This window comes from Petromyzon marinus, chromosome 55 (assembly GCF_048934315.1).
Source record: "Petromyzon marinus isolate PM22_M1 ecotype Great Lakes invasive population chromosome 55, UKy_Petmar_22M1.pri1.0, whole genome shotgun sequence".
Lineage (NCBI taxonomy): Eukaryota > Metazoa > Chordata > Hyperoartia > Petromyzontiformes > Petromyzontidae > Petromyzon > Petromyzon marinus.
In genome coordinates, this window is record NC_133721.1 from 6,183,663 (window position 1) to 6,211,483 (window position 27,821).

General features: G+C 48.1%; 2 protein-coding genes across 2 annotated transcripts; both read left to right on the forward strand.

Moving 5' to 3' along the window:
• Window positions 1-6,971: 6,971 nt before the first annotated feature.
• Window positions 6,972-16,849, forward strand: LOC116954463 (cysteinyl leukotriene receptor 1-like). The gene is made up of 4 exons (XM_032974994.2): window positions 6,972-7,123; window positions 11,898-12,670; window positions 13,832-14,055; window positions 15,813-16,849. Exons 2-4 carry the CDS (start codon window positions 11,939-11,941, stop codon window positions 15,967-15,969), a joined length of 1,113 nt encoding a protein of 370 aa, XP_032830885.1. The 5' UTR covers window positions 6,972-7,123; window positions 11,898-11,938; the 3' UTR covers window positions 15,970-16,849.
• Window positions 16,850-20,633: 3,784 nt separating this feature from the next.
• LOC116954460 (cysteinyl leukotriene receptor 1-like) lies at window positions 20,634-25,793 on the forward strand. Its single transcript, XM_032974992.2, has 3 exons — window positions 20,634-21,608; window positions 22,487-23,451; window positions 24,833-25,793. Exons 2-3 carry the CDS (start codon window positions 22,523-22,525, stop codon window positions 24,984-24,986), a joined length of 1,083 nt encoding a protein of 360 aa, XP_032830883.2. The 5' UTR covers window positions 20,634-21,608; window positions 22,487-22,522; the 3' UTR covers window positions 24,987-25,793.
• The last annotated feature ends 2,028 nt before the right edge of the window (window positions 25,794-27,821 follow it).

Sequence of the window (27,821 nt, forward strand, 5' to 3'; positions counted from 1 at the left end):
AGGTGGGGGGAGAGGGGGTGGCACAGTGCCGCACAAATAAATTAAATAAAATCAAGGATCATTGCTGGACTGCCGTCTCCTGGTGGCTTTTCGTCTTCCCTCCCCCCCCCCACCAATTCTATCCCGGTGTCTGTATCGGCCTCATCGGCGGTGGTCTGGAGACACAGGAATCCATTCCGAGCTCTCTCACGTAGCGGCGCAACCCATTGGAGGGCCCACGGAAGCGGACATAACAGAGCTACCTCTGACGTCCCGTCCAGTGACCTTTGGTCCACACAGTGGGAGGGAGGGTGGGGGGGCAGCGCTTTGCCACCCGCCCCTGCCCCAGAGAGCGATGTTCACCCCACGTCCTTCGGACCGCTTGGCTACGTACGGTGCGAAAGAAGTTCAACATAAATACACCGTTGGCTTGCGGGTCTTCGTGTTGGGGGCAGCAAAGATCAGTGCAGAGCACTGCATCGTTGCGGTGTGTGTCTATGCTCCCTGCTATCACCAACTCGCATTGACAAGCGTGGTGAAGTATGGTCGATATGACATTCTACAGCGTGGAAGGGCTCCGGTCGAGCGGTGGATTGACTGCACGACGAGATAAGTGGGAGGGTTTCTGATTGGGCGAACCTTTAGAATCGGACTAAAGGTGACAACGCAATGCAATGTCTCGTTCAGGCCACTGCTGGCTGAACGGCCTTCACTTCGCATACTGGCGACTGCGTTTACCAGTGGCGCAGTAACGACACTACAGTATCAGCTGCGGGGCGGGTGCGGTGGATACCCAATATTTGATTTGTCTCTTGGCACGGTTGCACCCAGAGGCTATTCTATACCGCGTCTCATGTCGCCCTAATCGCATCATCGTTACGCTCACGGTCTAGAACGTGTAACGCTGAAGGCGCGCTCCGTTTTAAATAAGTGTTGTTGTTTTTGTTCTTTTACACTGTCGTTGGAAACATTTCTCATGGTGGATATCTGGTGGGGGGGGTGGGACAAATCACCTCCTGCCCCCCACGCTCGTTGCGTAACTGGTGCGGATTTGTTGTTGTTGTGTGCAGTCATTAATAATAACCGAGTCGAAGCACGAATCTCGGTAGTCAGTGTCAACTTAGCGCCCTGACCACGGTAGTCAGTGCCAACTTAGCGCCCTGACCATGGTAGTCAGTGCCAACTTAGCGCCCTGACCACGGTAGTCAGTGCCAACTTAGCGCCCTGACCACGGTAGTCAGTGTCAACTTAGTGCCCTGACCACGGTAGTCAGTGCCAACTTAGCGCCCTGACCACGGTAGTCAGCGCCCACTTAGTGCCCTGACCACGGTAGTCAGTGCCAACTTAGCGCCCTGACCACGGTAGTCAGTGCCAACTTAGTGCCCTGACCACGGTAGTCAGTGCCAACTTAGCGCCCTGACCACGGTAGTCAGTGCCAACTTAGCGCTCTGACCACGGTAGTCAGCGCCAACTTAGCGCCTTGACCACGGTAGTCAGTGTCAACTTAGCGCCCTGACCACGGTAGTCAGTGCCAACTTAGCGCCCTGACCACGGTAGTCAGCGCCCACTTAGTGCCCTGACCACGGTAGTCAGTGCCAACTTAGCACCCTGACCACGGTAGTCAGTGTCAACTTAGCGCCCTGACCACGGTAGTCAGTGCCAACTTAGCGCCCTGACCACGGTAGTCAGTGCCAACTTAGCGCCCTGACCACGGTAGTCAGTGCCAACTTAGCACCCTGACCACGGTAGTCAGTGCCAACTTAGCGCCCTGACCACGGTAGTCAGCGCCAACTTAGCGCCTTGACCACGGTAGTCAGTGTCAACTTAGCGCCCTGACCACGGTAGTCAGTGCCAACTTAGCGCCCTGACCACGGTAGTCAGCGCCCACTTAGTGCCCTGACCACGGTAGTCAGTGCCAACTTAGCACCCTGACCACGGTAGTCAGTGCCAACTTAGCACCCTGACCACGGTAGTCAGTGTCAACTTAGCTCCCTGACCACGGTAGTCAGTGCCAACTTAGCGCCCTGACCACGGTAGTCAGCGCCAACTTAGCGCCTTGACCACGGTAGTCAGTGCCAACACTCTTAAAGGGAGTGCTCCTAATCTCAGCTTGTTACCTGTATAAAAGACACCTGTCCACAGAAGCAATCAATCAGATTCGAAACTCTCCACCATGGCCAAGACCAAAGAGCTGTCCAAGGATGTCAGAGAAAAGATTGTAGATCTACACAAAGCTAGAATGGGCTATACGACCATTGCCAAGCAGCTTGGTGAGAAGGTGACAACAGTTGGTGCGATTATTCGCAAATGGAAGAAACACAAAAGACTGGTAATCTCCCTCGGCCTGGGGCCCCATGCAAGATCTCACCTCGTGGAGTTGCAATGATCATGAGAACGGTGAGGAATCAGCCCAGAACTACACGGGAGGATCTTATCAATGATCTTAAGGCAGCTGGGACCATAGTCGCCAAGAAAACAATTGGTAACACACGACCCCGTGAAGGACTGAAATCCTGCAGCATCCGCAAGGTCCCCCTGCTCAAGAAAGCACATATACATGCCCGTCTGAAGTTTGCCAATGGACATCTGAATGATTCAGAGAACAACTGGGTGAAAGTGTTGTGGTCAGATGAGACCAAAATGGAGCTCTTTGGCATCAACTCAACTCGCCGTGTTTGGAGGAATGCTGCCTATGACCCCAAGAACACCATCCCCACCGTCAAACATGGAGGTGGAAACATTATGCTTTGGGGTTGTTTTTATGCTAAGGGGACAGGACAACTTCACCGCATCAAAGGGACGATGGACGGGGCCATGTACCGTCAAATCTTGGGTGAGAACCTCCTTCCCGTAGCCAGGGCATTGAAAATGGGTTGTGGATGGGTATTCCAGCATGACAATGATCCAAAACACACGGCCAAGGCAACAAAGGAGTAGCTCAAGAAGAAGCACATTAAGGTCCTGGAGTGGCCTAGCCAGTCTCCAGACCTTAATCCCATAGAAAATCTGTGGAGGGCGCTGAAGGTTCGAGTTGCCAAACGTCAGCCTCGAAACCTTAATAACTTGGAGAAGATCTGCAAAGAGGAGTGGGACAGAATCCCTCCTGAGATGTGTGCAAACCTGGTGGCCAACTACAAGAAACGTCTGACCTCTGTGATTGCCAACAAGGGTTTTGCCACCAAGTACTAAGTCATGTTTTGCAGAGGGGTCAAATACTTATTTCCCTCATTAAAATGCAAATCAATTTATAACATTTTTGACATGCGTTTTTCTGGATGTTTTTTGTTGTTATTTCGTCTCTCACTGTTCAAATAAACCTACCATTAAAATTATAGACTGACCATTTCTTTATCAGTGGGCAAACGTACAAAATCAGCAGGGAATCAAATACTTTTTTCCCTCACTGTATACATTTTAATTTGTGTTGAATGATTATAAATAGTGGAACTGCATTTGCCTATAAAACGTGAAACGAATACGTAACTTACCTGTATCCGCGTGTTGTCACGAATGCTGATATGAAATACGAAACATACGGCCGCCTAACCAATAGTCATTGTGCAACCTGCCAATTTAATGGTGAATTTAAGCTTTGTCGGTGTTGGTTCCCCCTGCTTGTTTGTCTGTGTGTGCATCTGGGGTTGTGTGTTTCCCCTCTCTCGTGGGTTTGGCTCTTCTGTGCCTGATGATGGCTGCTTGTGTTGCGGCCGAAACGTCGTGCGCTATTATGTTGTTTTATTATTTCTTATTTGTGCGTGACTTTACCGAAAAAAACAAAGATTAATTCCTGCAGTCACGAAAGCTTCGAACCAAGTTTAAACCGCCTCTACGGGGAGGTAAAAGGTCTGTATTTTTGTGTCTGTCTTTGTGTTGTCTTGTGTTGTCTGTGTGTTGCCTCTGCTTGTGTATCTGCCTTTGTGTCTGTGCTTGGATTTGTTTATCTGTGCTGTCTCTGCCTATGTGTAGGTCTTGGTGCTTCCGAATGTTTGCTGCCGTGCTCCACTTTGCTCTATGCATACCTCATGCTAAAATGTCCCATTCTCTCTCAGCCTTGTCTTCTCATGCTAATATGTCCCATTGTCTCTCAGCCTTGCCTTCTCTGCCTATTTAAGGCGACTTCACTGTGTGCTTGTGCCTGTGCTGGTCCGCTCTACTTGAATGTCTATGTGTGTGTGTGTGCCGTCTGTATCTTAAATTTCATACTTAACTTGCAATTTAGCAATCTTTGAAATAACGTAATCAACCAGGCTATGCGTTAATTGTGTTTTGACCGACCGTCTGTGTTGCTTTATGTGGTTTCCAAATTCTGCTGAACTCTGTCTGTTTGGTATGCTTCTCTCTCTGTGTCCCCTGTTGTGTCGGTGTTGGTTCCCCCTGCTTGGGTGTCTGTGTATACATCTGGGGTTATGTGTTTCCCCTCTCTCTTAAATTTAGCTCTTCTGTACCTGATGATGGCTGTTTGTGTTGCAACCGAAACATCATACGCTATTATGTTATTTTATTATTTCTTATTCATACGTGACTTTACCGGGTGGGTGGGTCGGGTCATCCCCTTGGCCGTGCGTCGTCCCGCGGGTGAGTGCGAGTTGGTGACTGGTGGCAGGTGCGGGGTACGATGACTTGGTTCAGATATCGCCACCGTGATCAGTTAGCCAAGGTCAGGTAATCGAATTTCCGGTTGCCTGCTTTGGAGTGCAAGGGCACTGACCACTGCTCCACCGCTCCACCGTTTCACGCCCATTGACGCGGACGAAATCAAATTGATGGGTGACCGGCGCTGTTGTAGATTTTGGGAAGCCCCTCTTGCATCTTCAATGCCTTCCCTTCACTGTTATTATTGTTTAAACGTGGACACACCTTCTGTTACACTACATTCAAGTGGAAACAAACTATTTGTATTATTATTTCAGAACGCAACTGGTAGTACAAAACGCACACAGCGATGCCGAGACTTTAAAGATTACCTTCAGCTGTTGGCCGTATTGCACCGTCGCTGCACGTGAACCATGATAGAGCGCTCGGAGATCATTCTTTTTGGGGGGGACCTTAAGATCCAAATCCTCCCCCGGGGCTGCAGCCTCTCGAGCCCCCAGCGGAGTTGATACGGCTGCCCTCTTTACGCAGCTCGTTCCTGGATACAATGAACTTGTGTTTGTTGATAACCCTGTGTCCTTACAAGGAAACTATATCTTTAACAGGTGACGTTCGGGGAAATAGTTTCCGTCAAGGCCACACACACACACACTGTTATTGATGAATTCGTTGAGTGTTGATGTTGTTTATGCTGGTGCATCACTGCCAACGCAACAGTAGCATCATCGCCAAAGACACGTTGTTGTTGTATGTACGTGTGTTGAACTTCTTTAACACCGTACGTAGCCCACCGTGCCAATGGGAGGTGGTGGATTACGGTGGTTGTATTTGTTGCTGCTGTTATGGAAACATTTCCGATGGGTTGAAGACACCGGTGTGATGTGTAGTCATTGCGGTTACGTCTGTGCTGGGCTCTCATTATTTTTTTATTTTTAGTGTTTTCTAATCTCTATCGAAACACAAAACGATGTTTACACACAAGTGTGCGCCCTCTTCCGCGTGACGCGAGTTCTCCAAGCAGCGATTTCTGTCCGTCACGTCCCGGGTTCGTGAATCGGTGATTTTCCATTTCACGTGACACCGGGCCGATAACAAACAGAAGACAAAACCACCCACCCAACCACCAGAAAGGTCACGAATACATTCTCTGTGTTACCGTGAGGTGCGTATAATGATAATATTGATATGACTTATCTCCGCCATAGTACAAAAAACAAATAAACCCTGCTGTTATTCTGTTATTCTGCCATATTATTAAGTGCTAGTCTGGACGCTTTCTCACCTCCGATTAGCACGGGTGCCTACATACGGTGCGAAAGAAGTTCAACAGACTGTACGTACATGCTGCCCGGGGGAATCGTTGGCGCACTGGACTTGTCAATCCAGAGGCCGCCGGTTCTATCTCCCGTCGTGGCAGTTGAAACAATGTGGGGCGAGTTTCTCAAATTCACCCCCCCCCCGCCTGTCCACCCAGCAGCAGTACAAATTGGTGGAGCACAGTCGATCGGTAGCTCAACGTGTGGTGGGGATAAAGTGTGGGTACTCACACCTCTTCCAAGATGTCTGGCAAGAGTGGATGAGGAAGGGATCCTTCGAGTTTACCCGTAAGCGAAGTGAAGGCCGTTCAGCCAGCAGTGGCCTGAACGAGACATTGCAGGGCTGCGCCTTCTGCGCCAATCGTGGCTCCCCATCCATGCACCGTCCAGGTTCAAAACCCTGCTTAGCTTCCGAGAGCTGACGAGACCAGGTGCGGGTGGTTTGGTCGTTGGCCGCATCTTCTCAACCTGCACGGACATTGATTTCACATCGCGTTGGATGTGTCACCGGACGTTGCAAAATGTCGCTTCCTTTTCTTCCGTATGGCTGCTGCTGATGTAGATGCAGAGCAACACCAACTACGATTTCACATTCAAGCGGTCAAGCCCGGGTAACCGCGTCAGGAGCAGCGGAGTGTATCGCTGTGATGTCTCCTTCGTATCTGTGGATCGATCAATGCATCATTAGACGCTGTACGGTCTGTTCTAGATGACCGCAATCGCACATTTGTGCATCAGGTATCCGCATCTGCCATGGTTTGTGCAGATGCGGTTAAGGGTGGACCATGAGTCTCGTGGAAAATCAAAACCAGGAGATCGTCTGCGTTGGGTGTTTGTGAGTTCTTTTGAGCTCCATGCAGCTCTCTCCAAGCGTCTTCGGGCGACTCGCATCGTCGACGGCGCAGCGCATTTCCAACCCCATGACCGCATAGCGTGTGCCCCAGCGCGAAGAGGAAGAGTCGTGAAATTGAGCTGGCGTGCGCACGCACGCAACTGAGCGGAGCTCACCGCACTCGGTCTCGAGCGGTGTCGTCAGCAACAAAGACGCATTCACCAACCCCCCCCGCCCGCCCGCCCGCCCCAAAAGAGTCGATCTCGCCGACTTCCTCTTCACGCCCAAGTCTCGAATTCAAAGATCCATCGCGCTCAGTGCGAGAGGACGGGGTGCGGCCCCTACTCCACCCCTGCGAGAACTCCTGGTCTCTCGGCTGCCACTCGGGACGACTTCTGACCACGTGGGTTTTCCATGATTGTCTCCTGCGTCACGTGTTTTGCACGCGTGCATGTACGTGTGTACGTGTCGGATATTTAAAAAAAAAACGTTCGCGCCGTACGTAGCCAACCGTGCCGATCGGAAGTTTTGTATCGTGAAAGCCGAATTGTTGTATTTGAATGTTTTTGTTGTTGTAATCGGCAGCTATGACGGCTCTAACTATCCGGTCATATTTTATTGGTACGCGTAATGGATCGTTGTACTTTCAAATTTAGTCGATCGGGAGGTCGTGTGTGGAGGGGTAACGTTTTTTATCCTCTCACCTCTGCTCACACTTCTCGCCAGTATGGAAGAGTTCATCCCAGATACAGGCAGCTCTAGAGAAGCTCTCTTTAGAGCTGCGTCTAGTACAGACACTTCTGCTACCTTATTTTAATTAATATCGTGCCTTAACTAAGACGCTGAACAAAGTATTTGTACAGAAGAAGCGCGCGATGAGATGGGATGAGTTTAGGACGAGAACGGTGGTAGTGCTCGATGAATATGACGATGATGGATGAAGTAAACGATGATGAGAGTGGCAGTGAGTGGTTAATGATGATGATGATTAGCGAGTGTGACGATGAATGATAAGATAAGCTGGTGAAGAGGGATTGGAGTTAGTTATGGGGACGGGAGGGAGAAGGGGAGTTTGGGGGTAAGCCGAGGGGAAAACGAGTGAATGTTTTTATGGGGCGAACGAAATTTAGGCTCTTGAATTCGAGTTACACTTTTCCCAGCTCCGATGTGGCGGATGACTTTGACGGTGCGAATGTTGATGGGCCAGTGTTAAATGTCTAAATTGTGTTATAATGACCTGGTGATTATGAGGGTTCAGGTACTCCAGAGGTCGCCGGTTGGTTCTATCTCCCGGCGCGGCATTTGAAACAAGGCATAATTGTTTACAAGTATGTTTACATTATTTCGCACAACTGTGGGTAGCCAACCGCGCTAATCGGAGGTGCGGGATGAAGGACAACAAACTGAATACAAAGAAGCAATGCTAGGGATTTGCGCTTTCAATCTCGACGTAAAAGTCCTCTCCCCCGCCGCCTGGCAGTACAAATGGGTAGACCACAGTGAAGTTGGGAAGACGGTTGGAGTTAGTGATGGGGACGCGAGGGAGAAAGGGAGTTTGGGGGTAAGCCGAGGGAAAATAAGTGAGTGTTTTAAGGGACAAATGAAAAATAGAGAGTGATGCTTTTCTGTCTACCCAGAACCTAACATTGAGTCTCGTGACTCTTCTTCAGGAGGGTCCTGCCAAGTGTTTGACAGGAGTAGGCGGTGATTGATGTGTATACATCCAATTGAGTGATTTGCGTTTAAATAAAAAAAAGACAAATTTAGACCGTGACTCCAGCACACATTGGCACTCTTGCGAATGACATCACGGGATCATGAAAATCTAACTATTACATAGCCCTTTAAGGATCACGTCACACCTGTGCTCTTGTTCCTTCACTTGCTCCCTGTGCCTATACCCGTATTGATTTTAAGATGCTCTTGCTGGTATCCAAAGCCTTAAACGAACTTGCTCCTCCCTACATGCATGACCTCCTTCGGCCACATATTCCATTAAGGTCATTAAGATGCTCAGATTGTGCATTGCTCACTATGTATTTATTTAACGAACGTAAAGTCCCTAAGCCAAGAGGTTGCTTCCGGTCCTGTAGTGTTGAGGGTGAGCAGGGCTCCACAGAGTTTGTGGATTGGGCAGACTTATAGGATGTGGTGCACGGTTTGCTCCACTCCGTAGGCACATAGGGGGCTCGCTCCCATGCCCCATCGGTGGAGGTTGGCGAGGCATGGGCAGTGACCAGTCCTGAACCTGTTGAGGGTGCCCACGGTCGAGGCTTCACGCTTGGGGTTGATCGTGACTTTGCAATTTCGGCACCTAAACTCTGGGACTCGTTGCCCCTTCGAGGTCAGGACTTCCAAGACACTATAAATCCTCAAATCTCGGCTGAAAATACATCTGTTTAAAATGGCGTTCTCCCTTTAGTTATTTTCAAACGTCTTTCTCTCTTCAGGCACAGCGCCACTGCGAACGATTGTTTAAGGGTGCTTTGTAAATTGTAACTATTATGACATTCATCTTCTTGGTTCTTTCGGTAAAGTCACGTAGAATGAGAATAAAACAATAAATCAAAATATGACAATAAAATTGTCACGACGTTTCGGCCACAACACAAGTAGCCTTCTTCAGGTGAAGGAACAGAACTGTCGGGACGACAGCGCTTTTAGAAAGCGCACGCTTTCTGCGCTTTTAGAAAGCGTGCGCTGTCGTCCCGACAGTTCTGTTCCTTCACCTGAAGAAGGCTACTTGTGTTGTGGCCGAAACGTCGTGATAATTTTATTGTCTTATTTTGTTTTATTGTTTTAGTCTCATTCTACGTGACTTTACCGAAAAAACCAAGAAGATGAATCCTTGCAGTCACGAAAGCTTTAAATCGATATTATGACATTGTTAATAGTGTGCAGCAAGCTTCGTGGTGAGTATGCCCACAGTGATAACTGGGGGTGGCCGCTGGGTCCAAAACCATCAGCCCCTGCGACAAGCGGCGAGAATGCGCCGGGGCCGTTGTCACCACTCCTTCGCACGCTTTCTAAAAGTAAAAAATATATTCTATCGTAAGTTGCGCGGCATTGTTTTGTTGTGTGCTCTGTGCTGTATTTGCCCAACGATTTGCGAGAACGTGCACTGGATGTGTGCATTGCGTAGCCCCATGCTGGGCACGGCATTGCACACTGCGTCGACAGCGATTCATGCGACGCTGCTATTCTCGTCAATCCGTTGAGAAGTCGCGGTTGTATTCGAGTTTCACTTTGTTCCATCGCCGAGCGCCGACTTGGCAAATGATTGTCGCGGTGCGAGTTTGTTCTGGGCCAGCGTTAAATGTCAAAATGACGTCATAATTACGTTGTGAGTCGGAGTTTACAGTAATCCAGAGGTGGCCGGTTCGGTCTCCCTGCGCGGCAGTTGAAACAAGGCCCACTTTCTTACAATGTATGTGTGAACTTATTTCGCACCGAACTTCTAGCCAACCGTGCTCATCGGAGGTGCCCGGGGGAGATAACAAACTGCGCACGTGAAGCAGTTCTAAAGCAAATCTATATTTAAATCTATATGTTAAAGCGCTTCTTCTTCTTCTGGGATCTCTCGAAGTCGAGTATGATTTCCCTCCAGGTGTTACTTGTCTATGTTGTGAGGTGGACCTGGCTGGCCATGGCTGAACAAGTTGTTGTCTGTCTCTGGTGTGTGTGTTGCTTTGCGGTGTGCTCTTTTCCTGGCTATCAACTCTCTTCGCTCGGCCTCAAAATGCTGAGTTCCATTGTTTATTTTGGCCCTCCATGATGGTCTATCAAGAGCAGAGATTTTCCAGTTGTTTGAATCTGTGTGGCTTCACTTGAGGTGCATTTTAAGGTTGTCACGGAAACGCTTCAATTGACCTCCGGGGGCAACGTGATCCATCGCTGAGCTGGGAATAGAACATTTGCTTAGTCATTCATCCCCCTGCCCATCTGAGTTGATACTTCATCATGATGGCCCCTATGCTGGATGAGTTGGATCGCTCCAGGACACCGATATTAGTTTGTCTTTCTTCCCAGGTGATGTTTACTATTTTCTGAGACAACGTCGATTAAACATTTCGAGAGATTTTACGTGTTTACGGTAAGTTGTCCAGGTTTCTGCACCATATAAGCGGGTTGGAATGATCACAGCATTATACACAGCCACCGTGGGTCGTGGTGGTAATGTCGTGGTCTTCAAAGACCCTGTTCTTAAGTTTGCCAAAGGCAGCACTAGCTCGGGAAATCCGATGTTGGATTTCATAATCAATTAAGACATTGCTAGAGAGGTCGCTGCCTAAGTATGGGAAATTGGGAACGTTTTCTCGTATTGCATTGTTGGTAATGATTGTAGGGGGGTGGTAGGTGTCTTTGTTGTGCTGGTGTCTTTGTTGTGCTGGTGTCTTTGTTGTGCTGGTGTTCAATATTAGACCCATCCTGCTGTGGTGCAAGGCCCTGTTTTGATGGTCCATAAAGACTTTGGTTGATTTAAAAAAATCATGTGGGTTATTTGAATCTGTAAGATGTTGTATTTCTTCTGTACTCTTTGGTTCTATTCGGTAAAGTCACGTAGGTAAAAAAATAAAACAACAAAAATCACGACGTTTCGGCCACAACACAAGTGGCCTTCATGAGGTGAAGGGGACCGTACTGTCACGAGGACAGCGTTGGAGTGAAGACAGTCCAGCCCAGGTCGCGTCCATTTTTTACCTACGTGACTTTACCGAATAGAACCAAAGAGTATGGATCCTTGCAGTCACGAAAGCTTCAAATCTAGAATTGTATTTCTTCTGCTTTGTCTCTGAACCAGTTGTTCTTCAGTTCCCGGATTTTAGTTTGTACTTCCGATTTGGCCTCCTTATATTATTGTTTTTTTTCTGTCTAGGCTGTTTGAGTTGTTGCCAGGCGAATAAAGTGCTTAGCTACAGTGGCTTCCTAATATCGGAAGAGTGTTCCAGACGGCCGCTTGCGTTGAACCAAATGCTGCTCGAATTATGCGTTCCCAGGAGACCTGATGATTGACCGATAATGTAAACAAAATACACGTTTTTTTTTTCTTTCTTGAAATATGGAGCAACAGATATGGGAATGAGATATCCTTCCTGTTTACGAATTGTGATTGCGAGATTTCCGCAGCAATAAATGTACCCACTCTCTACACGCGTGTCCAACTCTATCCCGAGCAGGAGCAGCAGCGAAGCCGACCACGGGAGCTGCCGCACCAACCATGGACTCGAGCGCAGCTCCCAACATGAACAGCAGCATCAGCGGCGGCGGCGGCCTCTGCCCAACAGACGACTCCTACAAGTACCCCGTCTACTCGGCCGTCTACGGCATTGTCTTCATCATCGGGATCACGGGCAACTCGATCGCGCTCTACGTCTTCCTGCACCTGACGAGGACGAAACTGGCCAGCACCGTCTACTTCATCAACCTGGCCTTCGCCGACATGTTCTTCGTGCTCATTCTGCCGCTGCGCGTCGTCTACTACGTGCGCGACGGCGACTGGCCGTTCGGGGACGCGATGTGCCGCATCAGCTCGTTCGCCTTCTACGTCAACCTCTACGGCAGCATCTTCTTCCTCACCGGCCTCAGCGTGACTCGCTACCTGGCCGTGGTTCACCCCGTGCGCTCGCTCAAGGCCGTCACGGCGCGGCGCGCGGTCATCGCCTGCGTGTCCATCTGGGTCTTCGTGGCGCTGCTCACCTCCCCGTTCCTGCTCAACGGCCAGCATCACGACGCGTCGAGCGGGAGGACGCTCTGCTTCGAGAGTAAAAGTGGCGGCAGCCTGATGATGATATTGGCCATGAACTACATCGCCCTGGTGATCGGAGTCCTCGTCCCGTTCGCGATCATCGTCGCCTGCTACGTGGCCATCGCGCGCACCCTGATGAACTCCCCGATGGCACAGCGCAGAGATTCAAACGCGTGCAAGCGCGCCGTGCGCATGATCGTGCTGGTGAGTATTCGACGTGCGAACCGATGATAACTGAGCACGCACCTGGTGTGCTGCACCATTCTCACGAGTGCTACGTTACCACGGAGGCAGACGCTGTGATTCACAGATGGGTATGGTCTGCCAGTAAGAGAGGAGGAGGGGGGGGGGGGTACGATTGTGCTCTGCGGAATTTTTTTCTGGGTGACGTTGCATTGAGAGTCATTTTTCACAGTGACGTCGGCGCACGTGGCCGATTTTTTTCTCAAGTATAACGTCACAAATGTAACGATTAAAATATCACGCAGTGTTAACCAGGGTAGCCGCTAGGATCGAACAGCGAACCACTATCTGCAACAAGAAACAGCTGGACATTTCAAAGAAGTGGCACCTTTATCCTACATCACCCAATGCTCCGATCGCTCTACTGTCTCCCAATCCAATGACTGATGAATTTAAATACCACAAAATGACAATCCTCAAGATTCTCTGTGGACTCACCTCTGCCTACCTTTCTTGCCTCATCTCACTCTGTTCCCCTCTGTGCACTTTCCTACCTCTCCCATCGCATCTCGCTCGATTCCCCTCTGCAAACACTCTGCTCTGATATTCAATTCTTTCTGCCAAAGTCCTCAGTTAATCTCAGAATCAAAATCTGTATTCATATTGGAGGAATCCGATATGCTCTAAAGCTCATTTCACAAATGTCCAGTAGCTTCAAAGATTATTTTTTTTTGTTTTTATACTTTTACGTGACTTTACCGAATAGAACCAAAGAGTATAGCTTCATAAGATGTTCTCTCAGTGGGAGGTTGCTCATTCTCCTCTGCTGTTCCCAAAGCCTGTAACTCTGTCCAGGCTTTGGGAACAGCCCTACCCTCTGCACCATGCCCCCACCACCACCCTCGACAATATGAATGCGTCCAATGTTTCCAGAGAGAGTCACGACATGCGGTCTCATTTAGGCCCGCCTATCGCAATCCGCATTTTGTTGGTACACGAACATCACGGTGTGAAATCATTCATTGGGCGTGATCTTAAAACAAAACAAAAACAATCACGTCGTTGCACGCGCCTCCATGTCGCCTCAATGCGACAGACCGCTCGTTCGATTTGTATCAAAAGGTGGAATGATTCCATGCCGGTGGCGATCGCAATGACAACGATGTTGGGTTCGTGCTGCAGGTGCTGGCCGTGTTCGTGGTCTGCTTCATCCCGTACCACGTGCAGCGCACGCTGCTGCTCCACCAGCTCATCAACCGCCACAGCAGCTGCGACACGAAGCTCTACCTGCAGAAGTCGGTGGTGGCCACCGTCTGCTTCGCCGCCTTCAACAGCTGCCTCGACCCGCTCATCTACTTCTTCGTCGGCGAGAAGTTCCGCGAGCGGTTCATGAGCGCCGTGCGGAGGTACGCAACGAGATTTGGACTTGCTAGGGTGTTTTTCGAGGTGGCACGCTGCACAGCTCTCTCCAATGTGTTGTCGCGTTTTTTTTTTAATTTTCCTTCGAGGCATAAAGCCGTGACGATTGACCCCACGTGCCGGAGAGCTGTTTCAGGAACTGATTATCCGTTCTCGGTTTGACTGATCGAGTGGCCCAAAAGTGAACTAAGGACTAGGATGCTGCTGTAGATGTGACATTAAAAGTGGGGCAAGAGAGGTCATGGCCGAACAATTGGTGCCTCCTCTCCCCCGTTGAGGCCACAACATTTGGTATTTTGTTGTAATGTGCACGGTAAATTGCATTGTATACGACTAGCAACCCACACACGCTCTTTGGCCGTGTCCGCCCATCCCTCCCAGCCAGCCAGCACGACTTTTAAAAATCTTATGTCAATCTTATGTCAAGCCTTGTTTCTCCCCACATTAATCTTGCCTTCTGTATATCACAATTCATTGCGTTGTCCATTTTTGTCTCTCTTGTGTCTCTATTCCTGTGCACCCTCCGCCGACCTCTCCCTCGCTCTCTCTTCTCCCTCCACTTCATCTCACCCACTGAAATTGTGAACCAAATTTTGTACTCGATGTGTTTTCACAAGCGACCTGGCCACAAACCATAGCTTATCACGTGGACATTGATAGCAGCCAAATACTCTTGAGCGCATGTCGCCTCTAAATGTTGAGGGGGAAACCGGAGGACCCGGAGAAAAATCCACGCGACGATGGGAAGTGTGACACTCAAATCTCCAAATATACCGGTGTCGGGGTCAAACACAAAACCTCCAGGCGAGGTAGTTAACATCTCACCACCGCAGGGCTTCCCTCCCCCTATCTCCATGTTTTTCTCACCTCTCACCCTGGCTCTCCTTATTCCCACCTCTCCCTTTCCTCCCACTGCTTGTCGCTTTCCCTCACTCTCCCCTTCCCATTTCTCTCTCTCTCTCGCTTTCCTCTCCGATTCATGCCCTTTCACTCTCTCTCCATCGCTCTCCCGTGTGTTCCAGATGTGCGTGGTGACGTCAACCACTGCACACAAGGAATCCGGCTATGCAGGCAGGAATACAGCCATCAAAAACTTAAAACAGAAATAAATTGTATGATTAATGTAGGGTCCTATTTAAAAAGTTTGACATTTAGGGACCAACCCTTCCTTTCCCCCCCTCCCTGGGAAGTTTGGAGATCTATCTCTGAGGAATGGTCACCACGTTTTGTCTGACATTATGCGGCAGATTCCTGCCAAAAATGCACACACATTGGACACATTGTGGAGGTGGTGTGGCAAATACCATGCTCAATCACCTTTGTTTTCCTAGTGCTGTTAATCACTGCACCAGGTACTCATGTAAAGCTAGGTCGACCTAGGAAGAGAGGCCCAACACCTGTTCTGATATCACTCGCCACTGAAGTTAGCCATAGCGGTGAATTGAACTATGGACGCCGGGTTCATCTATGACCCAATCACGCTGTCTCTCACTCAAGTCAACGTTGCTTTCGCCCAGAGTTGCAAACTCTTCTGGGAAAAGAGCAGCACCCACGTGCCGGCCATTCGGGTGCCACCCTCCCCTCTGCGTGCTGAGCAGCGCATGGCCACCCAGCCAGCCAAACTTTTTTTTTACATATAAGAGTACCATCATGCCCTCTTCACGCCCTCCCTTGCGTGTATTGCTGATGGATGGATGGAGTGTCCCTCCCATGTTCACGCGTGAAAAATGTTTCCCTCGCACAGGCGCTCACGAATCACCTCCGCCACCAGCTCCGTCCGCCCCAAAGATCCTCTCACCAGAAGCACGACCAGGGACGCCTCCAAGCTTCACATGCAGCCACTCGAGGGCGATCCTCTACAGAAGGAGGGGGAGCCACAAGAGGAGACCGACGAGCGATAGGCGTCTGAGTGAGACTCCGCACCAGACGAGTGTTCAGCGATGGACGCCCAACGCTGGCTGGGGAAACAATGATGATCGTCTATTACCATATCGATACCACACGTGTGATGATTTTTGTACCGTGCAGCCATGATTATTCCACTGCTGGATGAAGGCGCTTCCCAAGCCACTGCTAACTCTCGGCATCCTGCGATGTAATGATCCACATAGCACCCGCACAAAAGCTGCTTTCATCGCTCCATCTCCTCACTCAACGATTTGTGTCTTAATGCTGAACCCCTAACTTTTTATATTTAACTTTATACATAATGGTGGGCGTTTTGTATTGCTGTACAAATGTATACTGTTGTACATTTGCTTGTGTCCATGTGGACAGTCTTGTTATTTGACATCTGGATGATTTCCTGTGTGCGTCGTTCGGGTCGTGCGGATCGTTTGACCATACTTCCCCACGCTGGTCAGGGCAAGTTGGTGACAGTGGTGATCATAGACGTGGGACTTGGGATTGGTAAATTGTGTGTGCCCAGGACCAGTTCTGATATCACTCACCACGAATGTTAGTCGTGGCCTATCTGATCAATTTGCTGCTTTTCGATTTGGTTTTACCCCTGCCCATCTCTGCTCATGCATCGTTCCATCAATTTTAGTAACATGAAGGACATTTCACCAACATCTTCATCTGATACATCCTTAGTGTACGTTACTGAAACTATGAAGTCCCCTTACCAAGACAACTCGCCTGGACTCCATGGTATGTGCTGTACACTGGATGTATTTTGCAAGAATAAAAACCTAGCTTTTTAATCATTTGTATTACTGCGCATTTTTTTACGTTTCAAATAAGTTTCTGTGAGGATTAAAAATAAAATTTAACCTGAAACATTTGTTGTACTGCTTTTGTGTGTCTATAATAATCAATATTTTTACTTGCCAATATGGCCCTCAATAGAGCAGACATCAGTGATGTGCGGTGAGTTCAATGGCTGGGGAGGCACTGGCTAGTATCAGAGCCAGATTTACGCTCATATGAACCCGATAGAGGTAGCTTAAAATCACCATTAAATTGGCAGGCTGCACAATGACTATTGGTTAGGGGGCCATGTTTCGTATTTCATATCGGCCTTCGTTACAACACGCGGATACAGGTAAGTTACGTAATCGATTCACGTTTTATAGGCAAATGCAGTTCCACTATTCATAGTCATTCAACACAAATGAAAATATATATTGCATGGTCTTACCTTGACTTGTAAATGAAGTCCAATCGCCTATCCTTCTAGGACAAAGATGTCATCCCTGTCTAAATAGAGATGATTTCCAGGGATGAAAGTCGTCCTTGGTCGGTCCGATTCCGACTATGTTTTGGGGCGTTTCAAAGCAGAGAACGACCTTTCAACAGACGCTGTTGTAGCTGGTATAGTGAGCACCACAATCTGGAGTAACTTTGTCGCCTCGGGAACCGTCTGCATCAGATCATTCTGGGACAAAAAGCTGAGGAGCTGTCCGGGTGATTTGCATTCGTTCCTCACCATTTGTGAACTATACAATCCGATAAGGTCAGCCTTTAGTCTAACACAGTCAAAGTACCTTGCATATTTTGATAGGCTCAGCAGTTTGGTGGCATCGAAATGTTGTGACATTTAATTAAATTTCGTGCAATTGACCAAACGAAGGAAAGTTAGCCAACCGAAATTATCAAACCTAGCTTTCATTTGAACACTGATATTGTCCAGAATGTTATAAAATATTATTTTCCTCTCATATCTGATCGGCTGTTTACTTCGGGCATTTTCCATCAGGCCAAGTGTGACGCATTTCTGCTCGAATCGATCGTAGAAACTATCAAACTCTTGTCTCTGGGGTTCCACAACTCCCATTGTGTCGAGGATTCGCCCACAGCAGATTCCGATGTCCATTACTTTATTCTGCAGCACGCGAAATAGTGCATTGGTTTCATTGAAAATGCCCTCATATGTCATTCTGAAGAAGCAAGTTGATGCTTTTGACAGCCAGAGATCATATCCGGCGGCCATCATCAGGGTGTCATTGTCCCAACCATCGGGATTTCCGCTCATTATTCGAAACACAGCACGCAGATCAGATTGGTACACGCTGATCGTCTGCACGAGTCTAGAATTTGAGCTCCATCTTGTGGGCGCTGCTCTTGGTAAACGTCGCTTCACAACATCGTCCAGTAGGTGGGTGCGCTTGGTCGACTTATTGTTTTAAAAAAGTTTTACACTCAGGCATACATTTTGCTGAATGCGAGAGCACCAGGTTCAATTTGCGTGCATAACAATAGGTAAACGTGGCTTTAGGTTCCTTTTCTTTAATATTGGTCTGCACCCCATTAAGATGACATCACAGAGGCTCCGTCGTAAGTCTGAGCTACCAGCTTTTCAACGCAAACGTATTTCCACAACACTCCCAAAACATAATCAGCAATAGCCGGTGCTTGTCTGTCATCACTGACATCATCAAATCCCAGGAACGCCTCCCTCACCTCACAAGTCACCTCAGTTTTAGCCACATAACGCAACGTTACAGAGACCTGGGCTTTGTTTGTGACATCCGTTGTCTCGTCTACTTCGGCTGCAACAAATGGGGCTGCATTAATCTCCTCTTTGATATCATTTCTAATTACATCACCGACTGCTTCGATTAAATCGTTCTGTATTTTGTTTGATAAGCCAGAAAACACAGTGGATGTCGCCAAATGTCTATCTAACTTTTCACCTTTCTCAGCAAAAGCATGTAATAGCTCCACATGGTTGCCACGATTAGACGAGCTTACACTCTCCTCGTTACCACGAAATGCTAATTCCTGTTTGGCTAGGAAGCAGGTCGCATTAATAACGTCTTTTAAAATATCACGGTTTCCCTTTATTTAGCATTGTGGATGCTAATATTTAATCTCCGCTTTTCATTCAAAGCCAGATCTATCCTTGAAACTCCAAAAGGTTTAAAGAAATTTGGCTTTGAATGTGAGTTGTCGATTTTTCATGTAAAAAAATCCCACGTTCGTCCAAACGTTGTCGGAAGTGGAGAACAGAAGGCAGGGGAAGCAGTAAAGGCGATTTATTTCGTAGCACAGCTAACACGGCCAGTCTTTTCGTTGGTGCCACTCCATTTGAAACGACCGTGTTATTTTCGGTCCCTTCATTTGAAGTAAGTCTTTAAGCTCAGGCCTTAGTCTTCCATTGTTTATCACTCCCTGTTTTGATTGAAAGTCCAATTTTGAGAATTTAAGGTTAGATATAACGTTTTCCATTTTTGCAGCCGCTGGAAATGTTTTGCTTGAGCTGGCTAACGTGTAGGGACAGCGTGCGTCAATTACGCGGGCTCAAGACACGCCATCCCCCAGGGAGGCAGATGTGATAGCTGCATCACTGAGGGGGGGCGTGTCCTCACTGAGGGGAGCGTGTCTGATACGCCCCCCTCAGTGATGCAGACGTGATAGCTGCCTCCCCTGGTGCTTTTTCATTGCAGTTTCATGACGAGACCAGCGAGCCTAAATATCTCTATGCATGTACGTGAAATAAGTTACCTGGAGTATGGAAGGCGACGACATGCAATGAAGGGGTATATAAAAATTACATTGGTGACATACTGAGATAGTAACAGGCATGTGCTTATTGCCCGCGCTCCATCCAGTTTCGGAGGGGTTGCGCAATCAGAGGGGAGGCTGAGCCCGTCGCTTCATCCTCGCCTCTCATCTCTCCCTGTTTTGAGCGGAACTCCGCAAATTTGTCGATTTTGACTATAAAAATGATTGTAATCATACAGAAATAACATAATACAGATCAGTGGAAATATCCTAATATTTTTTTTATTTTATTATATTTTTTACTTTTCGTAACAGCTATTTTCATTGAAGTATGACAGGTGAGGCTTTGCCTCCCCTGACTGGTAGGCATTGGTGCACATTTAAATATGTAATACAATAAATATTATGAATCTATAACAAAGATGTACGTATACATTTAAATAAAAGCTGATCAAAATACAGTTGACCCAATGGCCTTTCATTGGTAATTGTAATCTATGTAGCAATACCGTATCTATATAAACACATTGGGACAGATAACAAATGTAGTACAGGCGTGTCTCGCTTAACGAGTGAGATAGGTTCCACGTTAATTGCTCGGTAAGCGAACCACCAGTGGGTGACCCATCACGGTCCTCCAGGTGGCCCGCCGGCTGTGATATAAGTGCAGGCTGATCCAGAATCAATGATAAACCTTTTGTTTCGGGCGTTAATTTATGTTTGACTGGTATTTAATAACAAAAAACGTTCGGTAAACTACCCTGATTAAACGACCCTAACCATAATATATAAATTACTCTACGTATAAAAAGAAACACATTATAGCTGCGTAAAAAAATATGTTTTTCAAGTTACGGTAATATAAATAATTTTGTATTAAGTGCTGCCATTTCGAGATAAGTGATTGTGTTTTGTCAGCAAGGGTTTGGGGGTGGGGCGTTCCATGCGAGCTCCCCCAACTCGTTCCGTCCCTCTCTCGGTTCGGTGCTGAGTGTTGGGGGAGGTGTCTCATGGGCAGGATGGGGAGAATCACAGGAGAGGGAGGAGCACCGTGGAGAGTGACAGGAGGGGAGCGGCCATAGGGCGGTCAGTGGCACCGTGATGCGGCCCTGTGGCACAACTGCGTGCTCACCCAAAACGCCGTGTCTCTGGGTGATGGTCGTACCCCGCTTTCATCGTGCGCCTTCCAGGAGGGAGAGTTCACCGTTCATGAACCTTCCAGGCCTCCACATATCTGCAACCAGTGACCAATAGGCGTACGACATCTACAGCCCTGCCGAGGACGGAGGTTTGAAGTCCCCAAGGCACGAATTATTTCTGGAAGGTGAAATTCTTGGGCGTTCGACGTCTTCAGTACCGCCAAGGACAGAGACTATGAGTCTCACAGGCATTCACGCTGCTGCAACTCGTGACAGACGCGTTCTCACTCATCAGAGCCCAGGGGTCAGAGGCTGCACGCTGCTCCTACATCAGAGCTCAGGAGTCTGAGACCGTAACCTGCTCTGGCACGAGGCCCCGGAGGAGTTTCCAGAGTCGAGACCCCCAATATGCGGTGGGGGTGACTTTTCTGGGGAGACGCGAGTAGGTTGATTGTTTAGTTGTGTTTTGTTACATTTTCATTCGTAAGAGTCCGGTGATTCTTTATGTTGATCGGGCTGCGCTGAGCGGTGGCTGTGCGCTGGCAGCTCGGGTGGGCTGGACTGCTTCACGAGCGGTGGAAAAGAGGTTCTGTTGGACGCTGATGGACCCAACACTATGACAGGGGGCTGGGTGGTCGGTGGGCCAAAAGAAGTTCGAGAAATATACTGCTCTAGACATCCTCGTGAAGGCCATTCCACCAGCAATGGCGTGTGCAAGGAACTGCATGGTCCAGTCTTTGACTTACATCCGCACACTGCGCTGCTTTCCGCACAGGAGACAACTTGGCAGGCATTCCTTCGAACAGATGACCAAGGTGGGTACGTTCAACTACGTGCTTCCTCTTCGCCGGTTGCACCATAAATTACTCGGCGTATCTTTACTGTTTCGACACACAAGTCGACGCACACTGAAGACGCAAGCCGACCGACCGAGAGTGCTGCCTTCTCACGCGGTAAGCGTTTGCAGCACGGGTGAATGATTGTGTTGCTTTTCAAGAGAAGCACTTCAAGACTATTAAGCAGTGACTTGTCAGAGTCTCCGATGCAATCGCACCTCGCAATCGCTTCCTTTGCCTCGACGCACCAAGCTATTTCACAGCCGACAGCCTCCTCGGTGCGTTCTTAAAGCAGCCTCCAATTTCCTTATTGTTCCTAGTGGTAGGCTGTCTTAGATCCAGTTTTTACGCGTAACAATGTACAAGACCATCGTGTGACGTAATATTTGTCGCTTTGTTGATTATATATGTTATATCTCCGACAATATGTTTAATAACCTCATGTTATGAATCCTCAATTATCGGCAACATTGAATACAGTATTTGATATATCTTGATTTGAAGCTTTCGTGACTGCAGGAATCCATACCCTTTTGGTTCTTTCGGTAAAGTCACGTAGGTATAAAATAAAATACCTACGTGACTTTACCGAAAGAACCAAAGAGTATTTGATATATCCTCAATTATTCACAAAATTAAACCGTGCAGTGTACGGGTACTTAATACGTTCAATTATCAAACATGTACATATGCCACAAGAAGTTAAATTTTAAGTGATTATTCGTACAAAATAGTTGAAGGAATTTTTATAAAAAAGGAACTTGGGAAAATAGACAAGTGGAGGGAATTAAACTTTGGAGCTCTGCGATGGAAGAAGCAGAGAGATGCTGTGGCCTGCAGCATGGTGGTTGAACAAAGTGCAGATGAGTTGTCACAGTGTTAGACGAAGTCCTCAACACATGAGTTGAAATGAGTGATATATACCAGAACATTTGCTGAAGTTGCTAATGCGACCATAAGCACATTGATAACCCATCACCGCGTTGTTTGTTCAGCTGTGTAACTGGTAGGGAAGCCCAACGATCGTGACGATGAACCCGAGCGCAGCTCCCAATGGGTCCAGTTCCTGCTCAATGGACGACTCCTACAAGTACCCCATCTACTCGGCCATCTACGGCATCGTCTGCATCATCGGGATGATGGGCAACGCCATCGCGCTCTACGTCTTCCTGTGCCTCACGCGGACCAAGAGTGCCAGCACCATCTACCTCATCAACCTGGCCCTCGCCGACATGTTCTTCGTGCTGACGCTGCCGCTGCGCGTCGTCTACTACGTGCGCGAAGGCGACTGGCCGTTCGGGGACGCGATGTGCCGCATCAGCTCGTTCGCTTTCTACGCCAACCTGTACAGCAGCATCTTCTTCCTCACCGGCCTCAGCGTGACGCGTTACCTGGCCGTGGTTCACCCCGTGCGATCGCTCAAGGCTGTCACGGCGAGGCATGCGGTCATCGCCTGCGTGTCCATCTGGGTCTTCGTGACCCTGATCACCTCCCCGTTCCTTCTCAGCGGCCAGCACGTCTTATCAAGCGGGAGGATCCTGTGCTTCGAGAGCTCGGGCAGCAGCCTGAAAATGATTTTTGCCATGAACTACGTCGCCCTGGTGGTCGGAGTCCTCATCCCGTTCGCGATCATCGTCGTCTGCTACGCGGCCATCGCCCGGATGCTGATGAAGACCCCGGAAGGCCAGCGCAGGGACTCGAACGTGCGGAAGCGCGCGGTGCGCATGATCGTGCTGGTGCTCACGGTGTTCGTGGTCTGCTTCATCCCGTACCACGTGCAGCGCACGCTGCTGCTCCACCAGCTCATCAACCGCCACAGCAGCTGCGACACGAAGCTCTACCTGCAGAAGTCGGTGGTGGCCACCGTCTGCTTCGCCGCCTTCAACAGCTGCCTCGACCCGCTCATCTACTTCTTCGTCGGCGAGAAGTTCCGCGAGCGGTTCATGAGCGCCTTGCGGAGGTACGCAACGAGATTTGAACTTGCTAGGGTGTTTTTCGAGGTGGCGCCTTGCACAGCTCTCTCCAATGTGTTTTTTTTCCTTCCGAATAATACCGCGATGTTTTCATTGCACGTGCAGAGAGCCGCTCCAGGAACTGAGTATCCAGTTTCAGTTGGACTGATGGAGTGGCCCAAAAAGTGGACGGGGGCTAGAATGCTGCTTTGGACGTGACGTTAAAAGTGGCGCAATGGGGGTCATAGCATGACATTTGGAACCTCCTCTCCCCCTTGAGACCAGAACATTGGAATTTTGTTAAAATTTACCAGATAAAGTTCATTTTATAACTAGAAACCTACACGTCATTTGGCCATGACCATCAGTCTCTTCCTTTGTACCCTCTTCTACCTCTCCCTCGCTCTTCTCCGTCCACTCTATTTCACCCACTTAAACTATGAACTAAAACTTATTTTTATTTTACCAGGTAAGGGCCACTCAACTATATAGCTCGTTTTTCACAAGCGACCTGCACACAAATGATAGCTCAACGAAGTGGATTATAGCAGCAAAATATTCTTCAACGCATATTGATTCTAAATGTGGAGGAAACAACCAGAGAACACGGAGAAAAATCCACACAACTACAGGGAGAGCACGCAAACTCCAAATATATACGGTCAGGGTCGGGATCAAATTCAAAACCTCCTGCATACCAGGCGAGGTAGTTAACATCTCGCCACCGCAGGTCTTCCCTCCCCCTATCTCCATGTTTCTCTCACCTCTCACCCTTGCTCTCCTTATTCCCACCTCTCCCTTTCCTCCCACTGCTTGTCGCTTTCCCTCGCTCTCCCCTTCCCATTTTTCTCTTTCTTTCCTCTCCGATTCATGCCCTTTCACTCTCTCTCCACCGCTACCTCTTTGTCCCAGATGTCTGTGGTGACTTCAATCACCGCACGCAAGGAATCTGGCTACGCAGGCAGGAATCCAGCCATCAAATGAATAAAAAAATATCGTATAATTAATGTAGGGCCCTATTGTAAAAAGTTTGACATTTAGAGACCAACCCTTCCTTTCTCCCCCTCCCTGGGAAGTTTGGAGATCTATCTCTGAGGAATAGTCACAACGTTTTATCTGACATCATGCGGCAGATTCCTGCAAAAAATACCCACAAATTGGACACATTGCGGAGGTAGTGTGCCCAATACCATGCCCAACTACCTTTATCTTCATGATTAGACCTCCTTTGCCAGCACCAAAATGTAATAATAGGGGTTTTCCCCTTTTTTCTGGCAACAAAACTGAAATCTTTTTACGAGAATTCATGTCTTCCCTTGCTTGTATTGCTGATAGATGGATGGAGTGTCCCTCCCATGTTCACGCTTGAAAAATGTTTCCCTCCCACAGTCGCTCACGAATCTCCTCCGCCACCAGCTCCGTCCGCCCCAAAGATCCCCTCGCCAGAAGCACGACCAGGGACGCCGGCAAGCTTCACATGCAGCCACTCGAGGGCGATCCTCTACAGAAGGAGGAGGAGCCACAAGAGGAGACCGACGAGTGATAGGCGTCTGTGTGAGACTCCGCACCAGACGAGTGTTCAGCGATGGACGCCCAACGCTGGCTGGGGAAACAATGATGATTGTCTTTTACCATATCGATACCACGCGTGTGATGATTTTTGTACCGTGCAGCCATGATTATTCCACTGCTGGATGAAGGCGCTTCCCAAGCCACTGCTAACTCTCGGCATCCTGCGATGTAATGATCCACATAGCACCTGCACAAAAGCTGCTTTCATCGCTCCATCTCCTCACTCAACGATTTGTGTCTTAATGCTGAACCCCTAACTTTTTATATTTAACTTTATACATATTGGTGGGCGTTTTGTATTGCTGTACAAATGTATACTGTTGTACATTTGCTTGTGTCCATGTGGACAGTCTTGTCATTTGACATCTGGATGATTTCCTGTGTGCGTCGTTCGGGTCGTGCGGATCGTTTGACCATACTTCCCCACGCTGGTCAGGGCAAGTTGGTGACAGTGGTGATCATAGACGTGGGACTTGGGATTGGTAAATTGTGTGTGCCCAGGACCAGTTCTGATATCACTCACCACGAATGTTAGTCGTGGCCTATCTGATCAATTTGCTGCTTTTCGATTTGGTTTCATCCCTGCCCATCTCTGCTCATGCATCGTTCCATCAATTTTAGTAACATGAAGGACATTTCACCAACATCTTCATCTGATACATTCTTAGTGTACGTTACTGAAACTATGAAGTCCCCTTACCAAGACAACTCGCCTGGACTCCATGGTATGTACTGTACACTGTATGTATTTTGCAAGAATAAAAACCTAGCTTTTTAACCATTTGTATTACTGCGCATTTTTTTACGTTTCAAATACGTTTCTGTGAGGAGAAAAAATAAAATTTAACCCGAAACATTTGTTGTACTGCTTTTGTGTATCTATAATAATCAATATTTTTACTTGCCAATATGGCCCTCAATAGAGCAGGCATCAGTGATGTGCGGTGAGTTCAATGGCTGGGGAGGCACTGGCTAGTATCAGAGCCAGATTTACGCACATATGAACCCGATAGAGGTAGCTTAAAATCACCATTAAATTGGCAGGCTGCACAATGACTATTGGTTAGGGGGCCGTATGTTTCATATTTCATATCAGCATTCGTTACAACACACGGACACAGTTAAGTTACGTATTCGATTCACGTTTTATAGGCAAATGCAGTTCCACTATTCATTGTCATTCAACACAAATGAAAATATATATTGCATGGTCTTACCTTGACTTGCAAATGAAGTCCAATCGCCTATATTTCTAGGACAAAGATGTCATCCCTGTCTAAATAGAGATGATTTCCAGGGATGAAAGTCGTCCTTGGTCAGTCCGATTCCGACTATGTTTTGGGGCGTTTCAAAGCAGAGAACGACCTTTCAACGGACGCTGTTGTATCTGTTATAGTGAGCACCACAATCTGGAGAAACTTTGTCGCCTCGGGAACCGTCTGCATCAGATCATTCTGGGACAAAAAGCTGAGGAGCTGTCCGGGTGATTTGCATTCGTTCCTCACCATTTGTGAACTATACAATCCGATAAGGTCAGCCTTTAGCCTAACACAGTCAAAGTACCTTGCATATTTTGATAGGCTCTGCAGTTTGGTGGCATCGAAATGTTGTGACATTTCATGAAATTTCGTGCAATTGACCAAACCAAGGAAAGTTAGCTCACCGAAATGATCAAACCTAGCTTTCATTTGAACACTGATATTGTCCAGAATGTTATAAAATATTATTTTCCTCTCATATCTGATCGGCTGTTTACTTCGGGCATTTTCCATCAGGCCAAGTGTGACGCATTTCTGCTCGAATCGATCGTAGAAACTATCAAACTCTTGTCTCTGGCGTTCCACAACTCCCATTGTGTCGCAGATTCTCCCACAGCAGATTCCGATGTCCATTACTTTATTCTGCAGCACGCGAAAGAGTCCATCGGTTTCATTGAAAATGCCCTCATATGTCATTCTGAAGAAGCAAGTTGATGCTTTTGGCAGCCAGATATCATATCCGGCGGCCATCACCAGGGTGTCATTGTCCCAACCTTCGGGATTTCCGCTCATTATTCGGATCACAGCACGCAGATCAGATTGGTACACGCTGATCGTCTGCACGAGTCTAGAATTTGAGCTCCATCTTGTGGGCGCTGCTCTTGGTAAACGTCGCTTCACAACATCGTCCAGTAGGGGGGTGCGCTTGGTCGACTTATTGAAAAACGTCGCAAGTCCCTCAAATGTTAAAAAAAAAACTTTTACACTCAGGCATAAACTTTGCTGAATGCGAGAGCACCAGGTTCAATTTGCGTGCATAACAATGGGTAAACGTGGCTTCAGGTACCTTTGCTTTAATCTTGGCCTGCACCCGATTAAGATCTGATGCCATCACAGAGGCTCTGTCGTAATTCTGAGCTACCAGCTTTTCAACGCATTTGTATTTCCTCAACAATCCCAAAACATAATCAGCAATAGCCGGTGCTATCTGTCATCACTGAAATCATTAAATACCAAGAACGCCTTCCTCACCTCACAAGTCACCTCCCTTCTAGCCACATAACGCAACGTTACAGAGACCTGGGCTTTGTTTGTGACATCCGTTGTCTCGTCCACTTCGACTGCAACACATGGGGCTGCATTAATCTCCTCTTTGATATCATTTCTAATTACATCACCGATTAAATCATCGTACAGATACATTGAAATAAACGCTGATCAAAATACAGTTGACTCAATGGCCTTTCATTGGTAATTGTATCTATATAAACACATTTGGGCAGATAACAAATGTAGTACAGGCGTGTCTCGCTTAACGAGTGAGATAG